General features: G+C 45.1%; 2 protein-coding genes across 3 annotated transcripts in view; one reads left to right on the plus strand and one right to left on the minus strand.

Moving 5' to 3' along the window:
• Positions 1-10217, plus strand: part of Tesk2 (testis associated actin remodelling kinase 2) — a 15790-nt gene extending 5573 nt beyond the window's left edge. The window contains exons 3-9 of the mRNA XM_048815484.1: positions 6421-6503; positions 6724-6808; positions 7057-7140; positions 7356-7442; positions 8165-8282; positions 8597-9078; positions 10060-10217. Of these exons, the coding sequence (XP_048671441.1) occupies positions 6725-6808; positions 7057-7140; positions 7356-7442; positions 8165-8282; positions 8597-9078; positions 10060-10101 (897 nt within the window). The 5' untranslated portion in view covers positions 6421-6503; position 6724 and the 3' untranslated portion in view covers positions 10102-10217. The remainder of the gene's footprint in view (positions 1-6420; positions 6504-6723; positions 6809-7056; positions 7141-7355; positions 7443-8164; positions 8283-8596; positions 9079-10059) is intronic.
• On the minus strand, positions 10117-13521 carry Toe1 (target of EGR1, exonuclease). Of its 2 annotated transcripts, XM_015485081.2 has the most exons (9): positions 13385-13521; positions 12608-12747; positions 12479-12519; positions 12242-12338; positions 11957-12115; positions 11443-11702; positions 11114-11273; positions 10713-11029; positions 10117-10602 (listed from the first exon to the last, which is right to left on the minus strand). In XM_015485081.2, the coding sequence occupies exons 1-9, from the start codon at positions 13434-13436 to the stop codon at positions 10548-10550; spliced, it is 1281 nt and encodes a 426-aa protein (XP_015340567.1). In that variant the 5' UTR covers positions 13437-13521; the 3' UTR covers positions 10117-10547. The 2 variants fall into 2 exon arrangements, with proteins under 2 accessions (XP_015340567.1, XP_015340566.1); XM_015485080.2 differs by having other exon boundaries at positions 10117-11029.
• Between the last annotated feature and the right edge of the window lies 1 nt (position 13522).

Below are 13522 nucleotides of genomic sequence, written 5' to 3' on the forward strand. Positions count from 1 at the left end.
GAAAAAAAAAAAAAAAAAAAAGGGTCTGTGATGCAGTTCAATGTTAGAGCACTTGCCTAGCATGCCTGAGGCTCTGGGGTCAATCTCCAGCACCACAAAAAATAAAAGACAGAAAAAAGAACAAATATGAATGCTGGAGGGATTTTAGGACATCTTGGAGTTGGGTTTTTTGTTTGTTTGTTTGTTTGTTTGTTTGTTTTGTACCAGGGATTGAACCCATGGGTGCTTAACCACTGAACCCTTTTTAATATTTAGAGATAGGGTCTTGCTAAATTGCTCAGTACCTCGCTAAGTGTTGAGGCTGTCTTTGAACTTGCAATCCTCCTGCTTCAGCTTCTTGAACTGCTGGGATTTCAGGCATGCACCACCATGCCTGGATGGAGTTACTTTTTATAATGAGAATTATCAACAGTTTCAGGGAACCATTTATACTGTGCTATCAGAGGACACAGTTTGGGGGACATAGAAATGACTGAAATTCAGTCTTGTAACTTCCATGAGCTCTTAAGTCTAATCAGGGGGATAGATGTCAGAGCAGATCATTCATTACACAGGCACCAGGGGTAAAGATATAGGATCATATGGTGTGATGGAGGGCAAGAGATGGAACATATTACAGCAAAACAGAATTTTTTTTTTCAGTACCAGAGATTGTACCCAGGGTCGCTCTGCCACTGAGCTGCATCCCCAGCTCTTTATTTTTTTGAGACACAGTCTTGCTAAGTTGCTGAACTTGCTTCAGCCTATCTTCTGAATTGATGGGATTACAGGCATATGTCACTGCACCCACTTAAAGCAGATAACCTAAGAGACCTAAGAGACTTGGACTACAGAAATTCCTGAGGTGTTTAGGAGGGCAGTTCATTCTCTGATTTGCCTTTGCTGTGAAAAGAACCACTTAACCTTTCTTGATATATAAAATAAATTCTTTTTTCATCTGGTCATAGCTGGGTTTGTGGAGTATGCTGAGGTGAGGAGAGAGGTGATGGCATACTGAGAACCTTTTTTTTTTTTTTTAATTTTTATTGTTGGTTGTTCAAAACATTACATAGTTCTTGATATATCATATTTCACACTTTGATTCAAGTGGGTTATGAACTCCCATTTTTACCCTGTATACAGATTGCAGAATCACATCAGTTACACATCCATTGATTTACATATTGCCATACTAGTGTCTGTTGTATTCTGCTTTTCCTATCCTCTACTTTTTTTTTTTTTTTTTAATTGTTGTTACCTAAAGCTAACACTGCACATATTCTTGGTATTTCTCCTCTCTGGGTGGTGTTATTCAATGCCAATTCCAGGACACCTCAGGAATTTCTCTCAAATGTCTACTCTGGCCCAGTTCTGAAAATTTTGTGTAGGTTTCCAAAAAATGCACTCCTGGCCACACTTTTGATCCCCTTGTCAGCTCAGTCCCTATTATGGAGAGTTGAATACATGATTAGTATATGCACTTGGCACATGCTTTTTGATAGTGGCCCAGATCATCTGGCCAAACTTTCATTTAACAAACTTTTACCAGGATTTTTTTCTGTGTGCCTGTGCTAGGTAAAAGATATAGAGATGAGTGGGATCATTCCCTGTCCTTGAAAAGGCAAATCTGTAAGCCACTCTGATGCAATGTGATGTATTATACTAAGGGGAACTGGCACCATGCATCAGCAGTGTTTGTGCTACTTTTTGAACCTAAAAAGGTTACCTCTCACCTCAGGGGACTCTGGCTGGGCCTCTTATACATGTGCTTTTCTAGGCAAAATTACTTCATTCAGAAGTCTTCTTTTTGTGTATTGCATACCAAACAGCCTAAAAATTGGGCTGGCTCCTTAGTCTAATTGAGTGTCATATTTTGTAGCCACAGTTGAGTCAGAAATGCAAGCATTATACTAGATGTCCTGAAATTAGCCAACATTGGAGGTAGGGACTAGGTTCCCAAGTAAGCGGCCTTATGACATTGCCTCCACAAACAGTATCCCTTTGTCATAGACCCTAGTTCCTGCTGCTTTCATAAGTATACATTGCTCCTGCCATGGACTTGCTGTCTCCAGCAGAAAGCTTTTAAACCTGACCCTCTGGAGAGGCCAAAGAATTAGGAGAGACCCTCTTAGAATCAGGCGATTGAGGTCTTTACTTTTTAAAAGCCTCACTTTTCTCATTAAACTTAAAAATCTCAGATCTGTCTTTCTGATAGTGTTGTTTTGAAAAAACAATGGTATTATACCTGTGAAAAATGTACCATGTAGAGAACTGGGCAATCATTCACTTACCTGAGGGGTTAGAAAGTATTTTGTAGTCCACTTCCCTCCTAAGACATCCCCACTTTCCTAAACTTACAGTCTAGTTGGGTAAGGTACTATAGAAACATAGACATTTTCATTATAATGTGGCAAATGTTAAGAGAGGAGAAATAAGAATAGGATGCTTTGAGGAAAGGATATTTAACCTTCAGGTGCAGAGAAGTCTTCTCAGAAGAGATGATGCCTGAGCTGAATTTTGAAAATGAATTCTCCTTAATAAGTATATGGTAGAGAATGAATAGTATTCCAGATCAGATGAAAGGAATAGTATAAAAAATGTGATTTTCACTGTGAAGTTGGAGTGGCAGAGGATTAGGTTGACAGAAAAGTCTGACTATATCAGACTATCTAACTTGGATGTTATTTTGTAGATAGGAAAGGAAGAATCATGGCCAGCTTTTTTAAAATAACAGCTTTATTAAGATATAATGCAGGCTGAGATTGTGGCTCAGTGGTAGAGTGCTTGTCTCGCATGTGTGAGGCACTGGGTTCAATCCTCAGCACCACATAAAAATAAATAATTAAAGGTATTGTATCCATCTACAACTAAAAACAAATATTAATTAAAAATATATAATGCACCAAATTTAAGGTATACATTTCAGAGGTTTTTAATATATTCACCCATACCACTATCCAATTATAGAGCCTTTTCATCACCTCAAAAAGAAACTTCACCCTATTTCTCTCTCTTTTTAGCTCTTGGCAACCACTAATCTATTTTTTATTTCTACAGATTTGCTTGTTCTGGACATTTCATACCAATGGAACATGTCATTATCTGCTATTAAATAGAACACAGGTTCACATTTCAGTAAGATAATGCTGGCAGAAATGAGGAAGATGAGTTATGGGAGGCCAACTCTGGAAGCACACAGACCAGTTAGCACAGTATTGAAACATTCAGAGGAAGAATGATAAGGCCCTCAACTAGGGCAACAGTAATAGGAATAAAAAAAAAGGGACCAGTTTGAAAATGTTTAGAAGTTAAAATTGATGGAAATAAGAGTAAAAAGTCTAGGATGAATTCCAGGTTTCTAGTTTAGTAAACTGGGTAGAAAGTGGCAATACCAAAAGACATAAAAATAAAAGCTAGGGGCTTGTGGGTGTAACTCAGTGGTAGAGCCTGTGCTTAGCATGCTTGAGGTCCTGGGTTCAATTACCAACACATGTGTGCACGTATACAAAACTAAAAAACAAAACGAACATAAAAAAATAGTTTTCTAAGTAAAATATTGGGTTTTTTTTGGGGGGGGGGATGAGTTCAGGTTTGTATGAATGGAGTTCAATATGAGTAATCCAGGAGATGTCCAGAAGATTAGATATGCAACTTACCAAAAAAAAGTGGGGGGCTAGGGCTCAGTATATACATTTGAGTCATCAGCACAGAGGTGGTAATTAGAAATGGAGTACCAGAAGAGCATATAGGTCCAAGACAGTACTCTTGAAAGCATCATCTATGGGATGGGAAGAAGAGCCTCCATTGAAGTCTGCAGAGTAGCCAAAGGTAGAGAAGGGAACCCAAAACTGTAGAATCATAGAAGCCAGTTGAGAATAAAAAAGTTGTGGGAATAGTCTCCAACTAGGTAGTCTTAGCTGCATGGCTCTGACTGCCATATTCTGTACATACCCAATACTAACACAATTCTTGAATCATACACAGATGAAGAAAGTAATTAGCTGTGGCATGAACAGAAAGACCAAATAACCTAAGAACTATTTTTGTCTATTGAGCTGTTAGGGAACTCACTGGGATCTTCAATGAGAATATTTCCAGCAGAAGCCACTGAGTGTAAAAAAAAAAGTGTCGCAATCTAAACCTGACTAGCTTAGTGTTTTGTTTGTTTTGGTACTGGGTAGGAATGCTTTACCACTGAACTATATTCCTGGTCCTTTTGTTGAGGCAGTGTCTCAGTTGCTGAGGCCTCTCAGCCTCCTGAGTCACTAGGAAGACAGGCATGCACCTCTATGGCTGATTTAGCTTAGATTTCTTAAAGGGCAGGCTCGGGGTTTTTGGGAAACTTGAAGCTAATCCTGGTCAGGGCTCCTCATTTTTCTTATCACCTCAGATATAGACTATTTGACTTTTTTTTTTTTTGGTTCCAATGACCAACTACTGGCTATGGAGAAACCTTAAGAGAAGTGGCGGTCCATTCCCACTCTAGGAACACTAGGCTGTGCAACCTTAACCCACACTGTAGGTCAATGATCATTCCTGCCTTAGCCATTTCTTAGCTGCTTCTGGAGATGCTACTCAGAAGTCACTTTCTACTAGATGGGTGATTTGCAGAAAGTGAACAGGCCTCTATGAATATGAATATGGGGTAGAAACCGAACAGCATTGACAAGGGTGGTATACTATGGCCACATTCTATTCCTATCCTGCTGCTCCCAAGCTGGCTTTAATAGGGTTGTTTCTAATAGTAAATAGGACTTTAGTCCAAGTCTTAGAGACAAAGAGTCTAAGTTGTTGGTGAAATAGGAGAAAGGAAAAGAGACATGATAGGATAGTGCCCTTTACCCATGGTTTTGGCTAATGCAGACTGGCATAGGGCCCATTTCTTATCAAGTCAGGGAGTTGGGATGCTGATTCGGCAGGACTGATGGGAGGGTCAAAGCCAGGACAAGCACAAGGACAGTCCTTCTTGGAAGCCAGACGATGTATATGTACTTGGGATCCAGGGTAGGAAGTGTGGTGAAATCACAGGCTCCTTCCAGCTTGAGGAAGAATGGTGTAATCACATCAAGGCCAGAATAATTAATGTGTACTTGATGCTGAGTAAGCAAGAGGTGACTTGACAATGTCTTGGCAACTAGACAACAAGGTTGGCAAGGGAAAGGGGGCTGGTCTTGGTCAGATCGGGCCTTACTGGCCCCAGAAAAGTTTCCGTAAGCCAAGGATTCCTGATCTCTGCTGCCTCTGGAGGAAGGGGTGGGGTGAGAATACCTCCTAAGCCAAAGTGGCTTAGGGTTATTTTGAATGCAGCTATTTGGGGAGAGCTGGTTGCTGCTTTATGTTTGTTTATAGGTCATTTGGATACACTTTCTCTGCAGATAACAGCATTTGTTCAGTGAACATATCCTTAGTCTGACTTATGAATTAAATATGGGGAGGAAAAAAGGACCAAACCAGAATCTGCTCCTGAGGTGTTCATAACCTCTGCTAGACTGTAAGAGGAAATAGCATACAGGAGCCAAAGAAGTTGAGAAAAGAGGGAGATATAAAGGTGAGGACTTAAGAGCAATTTGCCTGAAAAGACATAAAAATTTCTTAGGTAAAAGGGAGAACTGGATGAGGATGTGGGGGGTGTGGCTCAGTGGTAGAGTGCATGATTAGCACACATGGGACCCCAGGTTTGATCCCAGCACTACATGAGAAAGAATGAATTCAGACCATCCCAAATGAAAGGGAATGGTTTAAGCAAAGGCAAAGGTTTGGAGGGCTTGTTCAATCTTGAAGTCAGACTTGTTTAAGACAAATTGGATGGGGGAATGCATAGGGATTCCAGGAGCAGCGAGGTGTCAGGTAGAGGTAGGCCAATTGGAGGAGCCAGATCTCTTTTTGCAGTGCTAGGGATCAAACTGAGGGCCTCACACATGCTAAGCACACACTCTGCAACTGAGCTATACCCCCAGCCAGATCAAACTTTTCATCCCAGGAAATGAAGTCACTTGTAATTGGTGGGCAGTGAAAGTTAGTGTAGGCTAGAGTACTTGTCCTAGTTTACCTCACTTGGCAAGTTAAGGCCTGGGACTAGGGTCTGTGCACTCTGAGAAAAGAGGAAGGGAGGCCAAGGACCTGATAGTCTGTCCTACACTATCAGCTTCAAGAGGACAAGGGTTTCTGTTTTGTTTATTGAGATATCTCTGGCTAAGAACATAAAAAGCAAGGGTAAATATTTGAGTTTAGAGACTGAAGTGACACCTAGGGTAGCCACTGAAGTTCCAGAGCTGACTCATCTCTTATGGCTGTCTTAAAGCCTCCATTTCTGACCACTTGAAGTCAGTCAGTGTAGAATGTAGTTCACCGAGAAGCCCTATACTAGGGAGGCATAGGTGATAACTCTATAGCTGGCTAATTCCCACTTGTGAGCCATCTTCTTTTCTTTGGGACCTCTAGAACTGCCTGATAAAGAGAGATGAGAATGGTTATTCTGCAGTGGTGGCTGACTTTGGCCTAGCTGAGAAGATTCCTGATGCCAGGTGAGTAGTCCTAATGGATGCTAGGGCTGCAGAGGAGATTGTTAGGGGAAAATCCAGGTTCCTCCCTGGAGGCTAGGACTTGATCACAATAGTTCAGTGACTGACTTCAGTCAGTCCTACTCTGTACCCATCCATGGGAAATAAGAATTTCCAACATTCAGAAAATTTCCAGTGTGCCAGGCAGTGGTGAATTCATTTTCCTTATAATCTCACCCCACAGCATGGGAAATGAGAAGCTGGCTGTGGTGGGATCACCCTTCTGGATGGCACCCGAGGTTCTCCGAGATGAGCCCTATAATGAGAAGGTAAGTCTGGAGGATCTGGAGACCTAGTTCTCTTTAGAATCCACTTTTAGCAGAAGGTACTAAGGGTCAACCTTTATGTTCAGGTTAAGGAACATTCTTTTTGCCAAAAGCAGCGATGGCATCTGGCAATTGCCCAGTGAATGATTTATATGGGCTATAAGTCCTAGGTCTGGGCTTTTAAGACATGGGGGAAGATACCCCTATCTTCTCATCATTGAGAGGGCAACTGAAGTCTGATTACCCACCAGGCAGATGTGTTCTCTTATGGTATCATCCTCTGCGAAATCATCGCCCGCATCCAGGCTGATCCAGACTATCTTCCCCGCACAGAGGTGAGCTACAGGCTTGGGGCCCAGTGCCACTGGGACGGGGCTGGTTTGAGCCTATAGAACTATTTTGTCCTTGGGGTGGAGTTGCTGGTACTCATTCTGTGGCTACTTCTGAGAGGCAGCTCCCAGCCTCCTCTTTTGAACAGGCCAGGATGGGTGGGGGATTAATGACCTGTCTACCCATGTCCCTGTACCCACCCCACCATACCCATCCACAGAATTTCGGGCTGGACTATGACGCTTTCCAGCACATGGTGGGAGACTGTCCCCCAGACTTTCTGCAGCTCACCTTCAACTGCTGTAATGTGAGTGTCTTTCTCCCTGTGGCTTTGGTCAGGGGCTGTCTGAATCCTTTTCCACCTGGTTAAGACCATAGGGAGAGGCAGCTGATTAGCCTCATGAGGGGACACATTTTCACTGGATGTATAACACCAACTGCACTTCCTCTTCTGGGCCTGGCCAGGGTCTCCAGAGCCCTGGACCAAAGGAAGATAAAAACAGCTTTGTATTACCCAATAATCCTCAGCTTGCAGGGCAGACCTACCACTCCTTGCATTTGGGTATTGAAAGAACTTTGGTCAGGTTTTATTGTTGGACTATGGGTTACGCTTGTTCTGAGGCACATGGAGGAAATGCTTGTTGGCCTTCGTTTTATATAGCTAGATACCCAGGCTAGATCTGTTAGGACAAAAGAGTAGCTAGGCTTTGTTCATGTAATTCCCCAAAATAGATCAGTATCAGAACTCAAGAAAAACAGAAGAAACCAATGTGAGCGTACACTTTTGGAGGGTTGTATTCCAAACAAGGGGATAAGACACACACACAAAAAAAGAACTAAGATAGTAAAAGATAATGACAGTAGCATCTTTCCTGCCTTATCCCTGGGAATCATTCTCATGGCCTAGGGCCTCGGGAAAATCTCAAAAAAGCTGCACATCTGCCTCTTAAAAGATGCTAGAAACACATTCAAATTCCACCTGTGGAGTGGGAGGAGGGCGGAGCTCATGGCTGGTGTGGATGCCTACAGATGGACCCCAAACTGCGTCCATCCTTTGTGGAGATTGAGAAGACCCTGGAGGAAATTATGAACCGCCTACAGGAAGAAGAGCTGGAGAGGGACAAGAAGCTGCAACCCACAGCAAAGGGTAAGAGATCATAGACAATCCAACTTGACCCCAACAGAAGAAATTAGTCTATGGGATCTACCCCCCAGGGCTGTGATTGCAAGAACTTGGGTCTAGAAGGAAGAGGGGCAGGAGATCACGGGGGAAAAAGTACTGGACTCTTTTTTATTAAAGAGTTGTGACTTGACTTACTGCTTTCCTTCTGAGTGTTTCCTCATTGATGAAATGGGACATCAGATCCTACTTTGCTTTCCTGAGTGAAAACACTAATGAAGTGGTACTTTTGTTGATTATGACTACTGAGAATAACCCAGACCTGACTCACTGTTCTTTAGGACCCTTAGAGAAAGTGCCTTCGGGGAAGAGGCTGAGCTCACTGGATGACAAGATCCCCCACAAGTCACCACGTCCAAGACGTACTATTTGGCTGTCTCGAAGCCAGTCAGACATCTTTTCTCGTAAACCCCCACGTACAGTGAGTGTCTTGGACCCCTATTACCAGCCACCAAGAGATGGTGCTACCCGTACCCCCAAAGTCAACCCTTTCAGTGCTCGTCAGGACCTCAAGGGCGGCAAGATCAAGCTCTTTGACCTACCCAGCAAGTCTGTAATCTCCCTGGTATTTGACCTGGATGCACCAGGGCCTAGAACTACACCCCTAGCTGACTGGCAAGAGCCCTTGGCCCCACCTGCTCGCCGATGGCGCTCTTTGCCTGGTTCACCAGAGTTCTTGCATCAGGAGGCCTGTCCATTTGTGTGCCATGAAGAATCACTATCTGATGGGCCCCCACCAAGACTCAGTAGTCTCAAGTACAGGGTAAGAGAGATCCCGCCATTCCGGGCAGCTGCTCCAGCCCATGAGGCCATGGACTGCTCTACTCCCCAGGAAGAAAACGGTTTTGGGCCCAAGCCCCAGGAGACAAGCCCATATTGCAGAAGTGCCTCTGAGGAAATGGAGGTAGAAGAAGGCAAGCCAAGAAACTTGGCTGCAGTCCCCTAATCTATCTCGAGCATAGGACTGCAAGTCCAGGGAGAACAGGATGGGTAAGGGGGTTTAGTCCCTGTCTTACCTTGGGGATGGACCTTCAGTTGAAGCCATAGGGACCCCTTGGTGCACATCCTCCACTCATCCCTGGAGCCTGGTGAGCAGGTCAAGCCAGGCTAAACTTTTGGGTTCCTATTTACCCAATGGCTGCATGAGAGGGAAGGCAGCAGTGAGAGGCCTTCCTAGTTAGGGCCAACTGGTGATGTTAAGCAAGGAGCTCTAGTTTCTACCTGACCCAAGTATAATTCCCCAGACAGGACCAGAGAACTCTTAGTTGTAGGTTGAGCTGGCAGGCGGTATTACCCTGGTTCTTCTACCATCCCAAATCTATGTTGCCTTTTTTGGGGGCATATAAGCTACCGGATGGAACTTGGAGCTGACCAGGAAATGATAAAGGGCTGAAGACTGGGGTGCTTCTTGCCAGTATGTCTAAGACACTTGAATAATTGCTGTTTGCACTTACTGCATGGTCAGACCACATCACTACGTTTCTATGCAGGGGGAGGGCAAGGTAGTGTGGTGGTCATGGCTCTTAGCTAACCCATTCAAAGAACTTTTCCAGTTGACTAATCTATTTTCATATTTATAAAGGAGTCTTAATGTTCTGCCTCATTAAGACTTTCAACCTTGTGGTTGGGAGTGGGGCTGGTTTTGTAGGCCCTAGGGCCTGCTCTATGTTATCAACAGGTGATAAACACCCAGTTGGTTAAATGGTTTATACTTGGACTGATTTTTTTTCCCTTCCTGCTATAGCTGGAGCTTCGGGAACAGTCTGTCCTTACAGAGCCGCAATAAGAAATAACCAAAGAATGAAGTTGGTCAAATATTTTCATAACTCGTTTCTGTTGATTTTTTGGTAAAACTCTTCCAAGACACTTTCAGATTTAAAAATAAAGTTGGTGTTGCAGGTGCTGGTCAGCCTTCTTACTTGTACCCTCATACCTCAGCCTCTGGGGTAAAGGAAAAGGTCCAGGGGCAATGCAGCCAGTATCTGTTAGGCTCTCCCACCTTAACTCTGTGTAGTTGAGTGTGACATTCACAGGCTAGAGAGACCCAAACAACTCCTTCTACTCTCAGCTTTTCTTCCTGGGCTGAATAAATTGGGTCAGCTGCTGCCCCAAGCCAGCTTCATCTTCTGATTGTGGGCTTTGGAGGAACGAGAGAACTGGCTCTTGGCCACTGTGAGGGGGACAGCTTTGCCACTCAGATATACCTTGTTGTGACATTCGGGTAGCCAGGGTTCAGAGCTGCAGGACTGTGGTCCCTGGATCACTCCCACATAGGCCATCACATAACCTGTCATAAAGGCATCAAAACCAGCCCGGTGCAATCCATCCCCAGGCACTGGGTTAAGACTGGCTTGGCCCCCTGGCACTTCTGAGGTAGCCATGTCAGTAGTTTCATACCTTGTTGCTTTAAGCTCCTTCTCCAAGTCATTTTTGTGATCTTGATCAGAGCCAGGCTGGTCCTTTTTATCAACCTCAGCCACTTTCTGATCAATTTCCTCAGCCTTTAGGTCCCCATGGACTTGCTTTGTGGGAGGACCATCCTCAGCTTCCCCGGAGGTCTGTGTCCCAGGCAGGCTCAACAAAGCCCTTCTACGTTTTTCCCTACGTCGTCGCCGCCGCCGCTTATCCTCTATCACAGCCTCATCAGTGTCAATGATAAGATCAATATCATGGGACCGAGGACACTGCGGTCCCATGGGGCACCAGCCATAGGCCTAGAGGTAGGAAAGAGGGCTTATATAAAGGAGTTTCAAATATCAGAACTTCCCCTCCCCCAGGAAATGAGCAAGTGGTCTCACCGAGAAGTTGTCACAGATACTGGTGGGATGAGGACGGTGAGTTGCAGGGGTCATGCAGCAGCGATAGTCAATATGAGCCCTCATGCTAGAAGGATAGCTGCAGAACTCCAGGGTAAGGTGTGGGTTGCCACCTGCCCGCTGCTTCCCATTTTCCCGCTCACTACAAAAGTGCAAGAAGGTATTGGTCCACTAGATCAAAGAGAACAGGGATTTTTGTCTGCTGAATCTTAAAACAGTGCCTAGCACATGGTAAGTGCTTGACAAACATCTTAAGTGAATGAAACAGACTCATACTAGGCCCCACCCCTTTCCCTCAACCATTCCCTCACCATTTCCGGAATGCATATTCTAAGTAGGAGGCCGTGAAGCGGGCATGAAACTCAGCAGCATATTTGGTATCATAAATGCCTGACGGGAACATCTCACAAAGGTCAGCAGTGAAGGTTCCCAGGCTTTCAGGCAGGTGTGCATAGAAGTTCTGGTACAGGAACACCAAGTCTATAAGGCCATTATGCAGCACAAGGGGCCGACGGGCCCGAATTATCTCCAGGAACAGTGTCCGTACTGACTGGCTCTGGCTCTCATTACCCTAGGTGGAAGGGAAGGGGTCAGATAGACTCCTCTACAGGACATTAATCCCAGGTTTCCCCACCTGGAAAATTTTCCCTTGTTATCTAATCCGATGTCACCCACCCTTGTATTAATTTGTCTTGTTTTCCCATATTGTCATTAGTTATTTCCCATACTCACATAAGCAAATTCTTCTCCGGCATCTACCCTAGGGTAGGAAGAAATAAAGTCACTTGAGCGCCAGACTCAAGGTTAAGGAAGCTGAAGTCCTACCTTGTCATTGCCCTTATGGTAGGGTATGCCTTGGGCATACTGGCGATTAAAGTTGAAGCCATGCTGCACCAGGAACTGCACAGACTTTGGTTCTATAACATATTCCTCCATGCACAGCAGGGTGAGATTGAACACCTGGACCAGGTAAGAGTGTTCACCCTGAAAGAGAAAGATATCTGTTATATCAAGATTTGGAAGAAGAAATCCTCACACCTGATGTTCCCCTGCAACTCAACCCTCCTCCCAACAGCCACAAACTTGGGACAGGAGTGAGACAGCTCCTACCTTGTCAGGCTGCAGCTTGAAGCAAGCAAGGCCCAAGGAGAGGATAGAACGGGTCCTAGCAGCATGACACACAGCCTTGTAACGTTCCTCGATGCACCTTGGGGTTGGTTTTGAGGGCAGTTATGGCTGAATTACTTCATGAAAGAACCAAACCATCCAGGACTGTGACTCCCCACACACTCCAGGGTTGATATCTGCCCCTCCTGCCAGGGCTGGAACTAAAGATTTAATACTTACTGATTCAGCAAACTCTTTCTGTCTCCAAGCCCACTCAGTTCCTATGGGTAGATTAAGGAAGGGCTGTGAGTGGCCCCCCAGTACCAGTCCCTTCAAAACCACCTGTCCTCCCTGTTTCCCATCTCATACCGTGTCCACAGCCACAAAGCTAGCAGTCTTTATGGCTAACAAGAGGGATGGCCACATCTCCTTGAAGTTGTCACTTTGCACATCCACCACAGGAACCTGGATTAACTCATCCCCAGATTTTGGGCATTTGTTGATACAACCTGGGTATAAGAATGGTGATCAATGTGCATGCTCCCAGGGGAACAGACACCAAGCTAGCCATAGGGGTTGGGTTCCAATGTTAGCTTTTCTCTTAAACCTTTATGTCCAAAGTGCTTCACTGGAATGGACAGTGCCCTGAATTTGGGGAAAGTCCTCCTCAGCATAAATCAGTAGAAAGGTAAACAAGGTATTCGAGGTTTCTTTTCCCGCTCCCTTTAGTCAATATTTCGCAGGGTTTGAGGATGAGTTCCCTTAAACTCACTTAAGGCGCCTCACTACTGTTCTTATGGTGGCCCCCGCAGCCACAAGCTGTTCCTAGCATGCCCCATCGCCTGATAAATATTGGCCCACACCAGAGCTCTCAATACGTCCTACTTCCTTTCGACCACCACGTGTAACTTGCCCCATTTAAACAAATCACAAGAGTTCTATCCAGACCACATCTCCCGACAGGCCCCACCAGCCCTACGTTCCCAACACTCCCAAGCTTTGCAGCTGAGCGCGCAGCTCGTGGCTGCTTCCGAAGAAAGGAGTTACTTTTCTGAAGGTTAAGGTCTGTCTCTATCAACCAGCCCGAGGTCTTCCCCTCCCCGAGAGCACATAAACTTCTAGAGCGGCCCTTGGGAAGTCGCTCACCGTCTGAGGCCTCTGGAGCTGAAGCTGCGCCATCGTCACTGTCGGCAGCCATGACGCAGAGCGTGCCGCGCGTCCCTCTCTTGAGCTGCCGGAAGACTTCCGTTTAGTCTCCTGGCTCGACTCCGGCGGTCGAGAATG

The sequence above is a fragment of the Marmota marmota genome, unplaced genomic scaffold (genome assembly GCF_001458135.2).
Source record: "Marmota marmota marmota unplaced genomic scaffold, marMar, whole genome shotgun sequence".
In the NCBI taxonomy this organism is placed as follows: Eukaryota; Metazoa; Chordata; class Mammalia; order Rodentia; family Sciuridae; genus Marmota; species Marmota marmota.

Bases quoted from the DNA above. Each gene is read 5' to 3' on its own strand.
- Toe1 (XM_015485080.2), bottom strand. From the start codon at position 13,436: ATGGCTGCCGACAGTGACGATGGCGCAGCTTCAGCTCCAGAGGCCTCA. The intron at 12,339-12,478 runs GTAAGTATTAAA...ACCAACCCCAAG, and splicing joins AGAAAGAGTTTGCTGAATCA to GTGCATCGAGGAACGTTACA. The intron at 11,274-11,442 runs GTGAGGGAATGG...GCACTTTTGTAG, and splicing joins GAATATGCATTCCGGAAATG to TGAGCGGGAAAATGGGAAGC.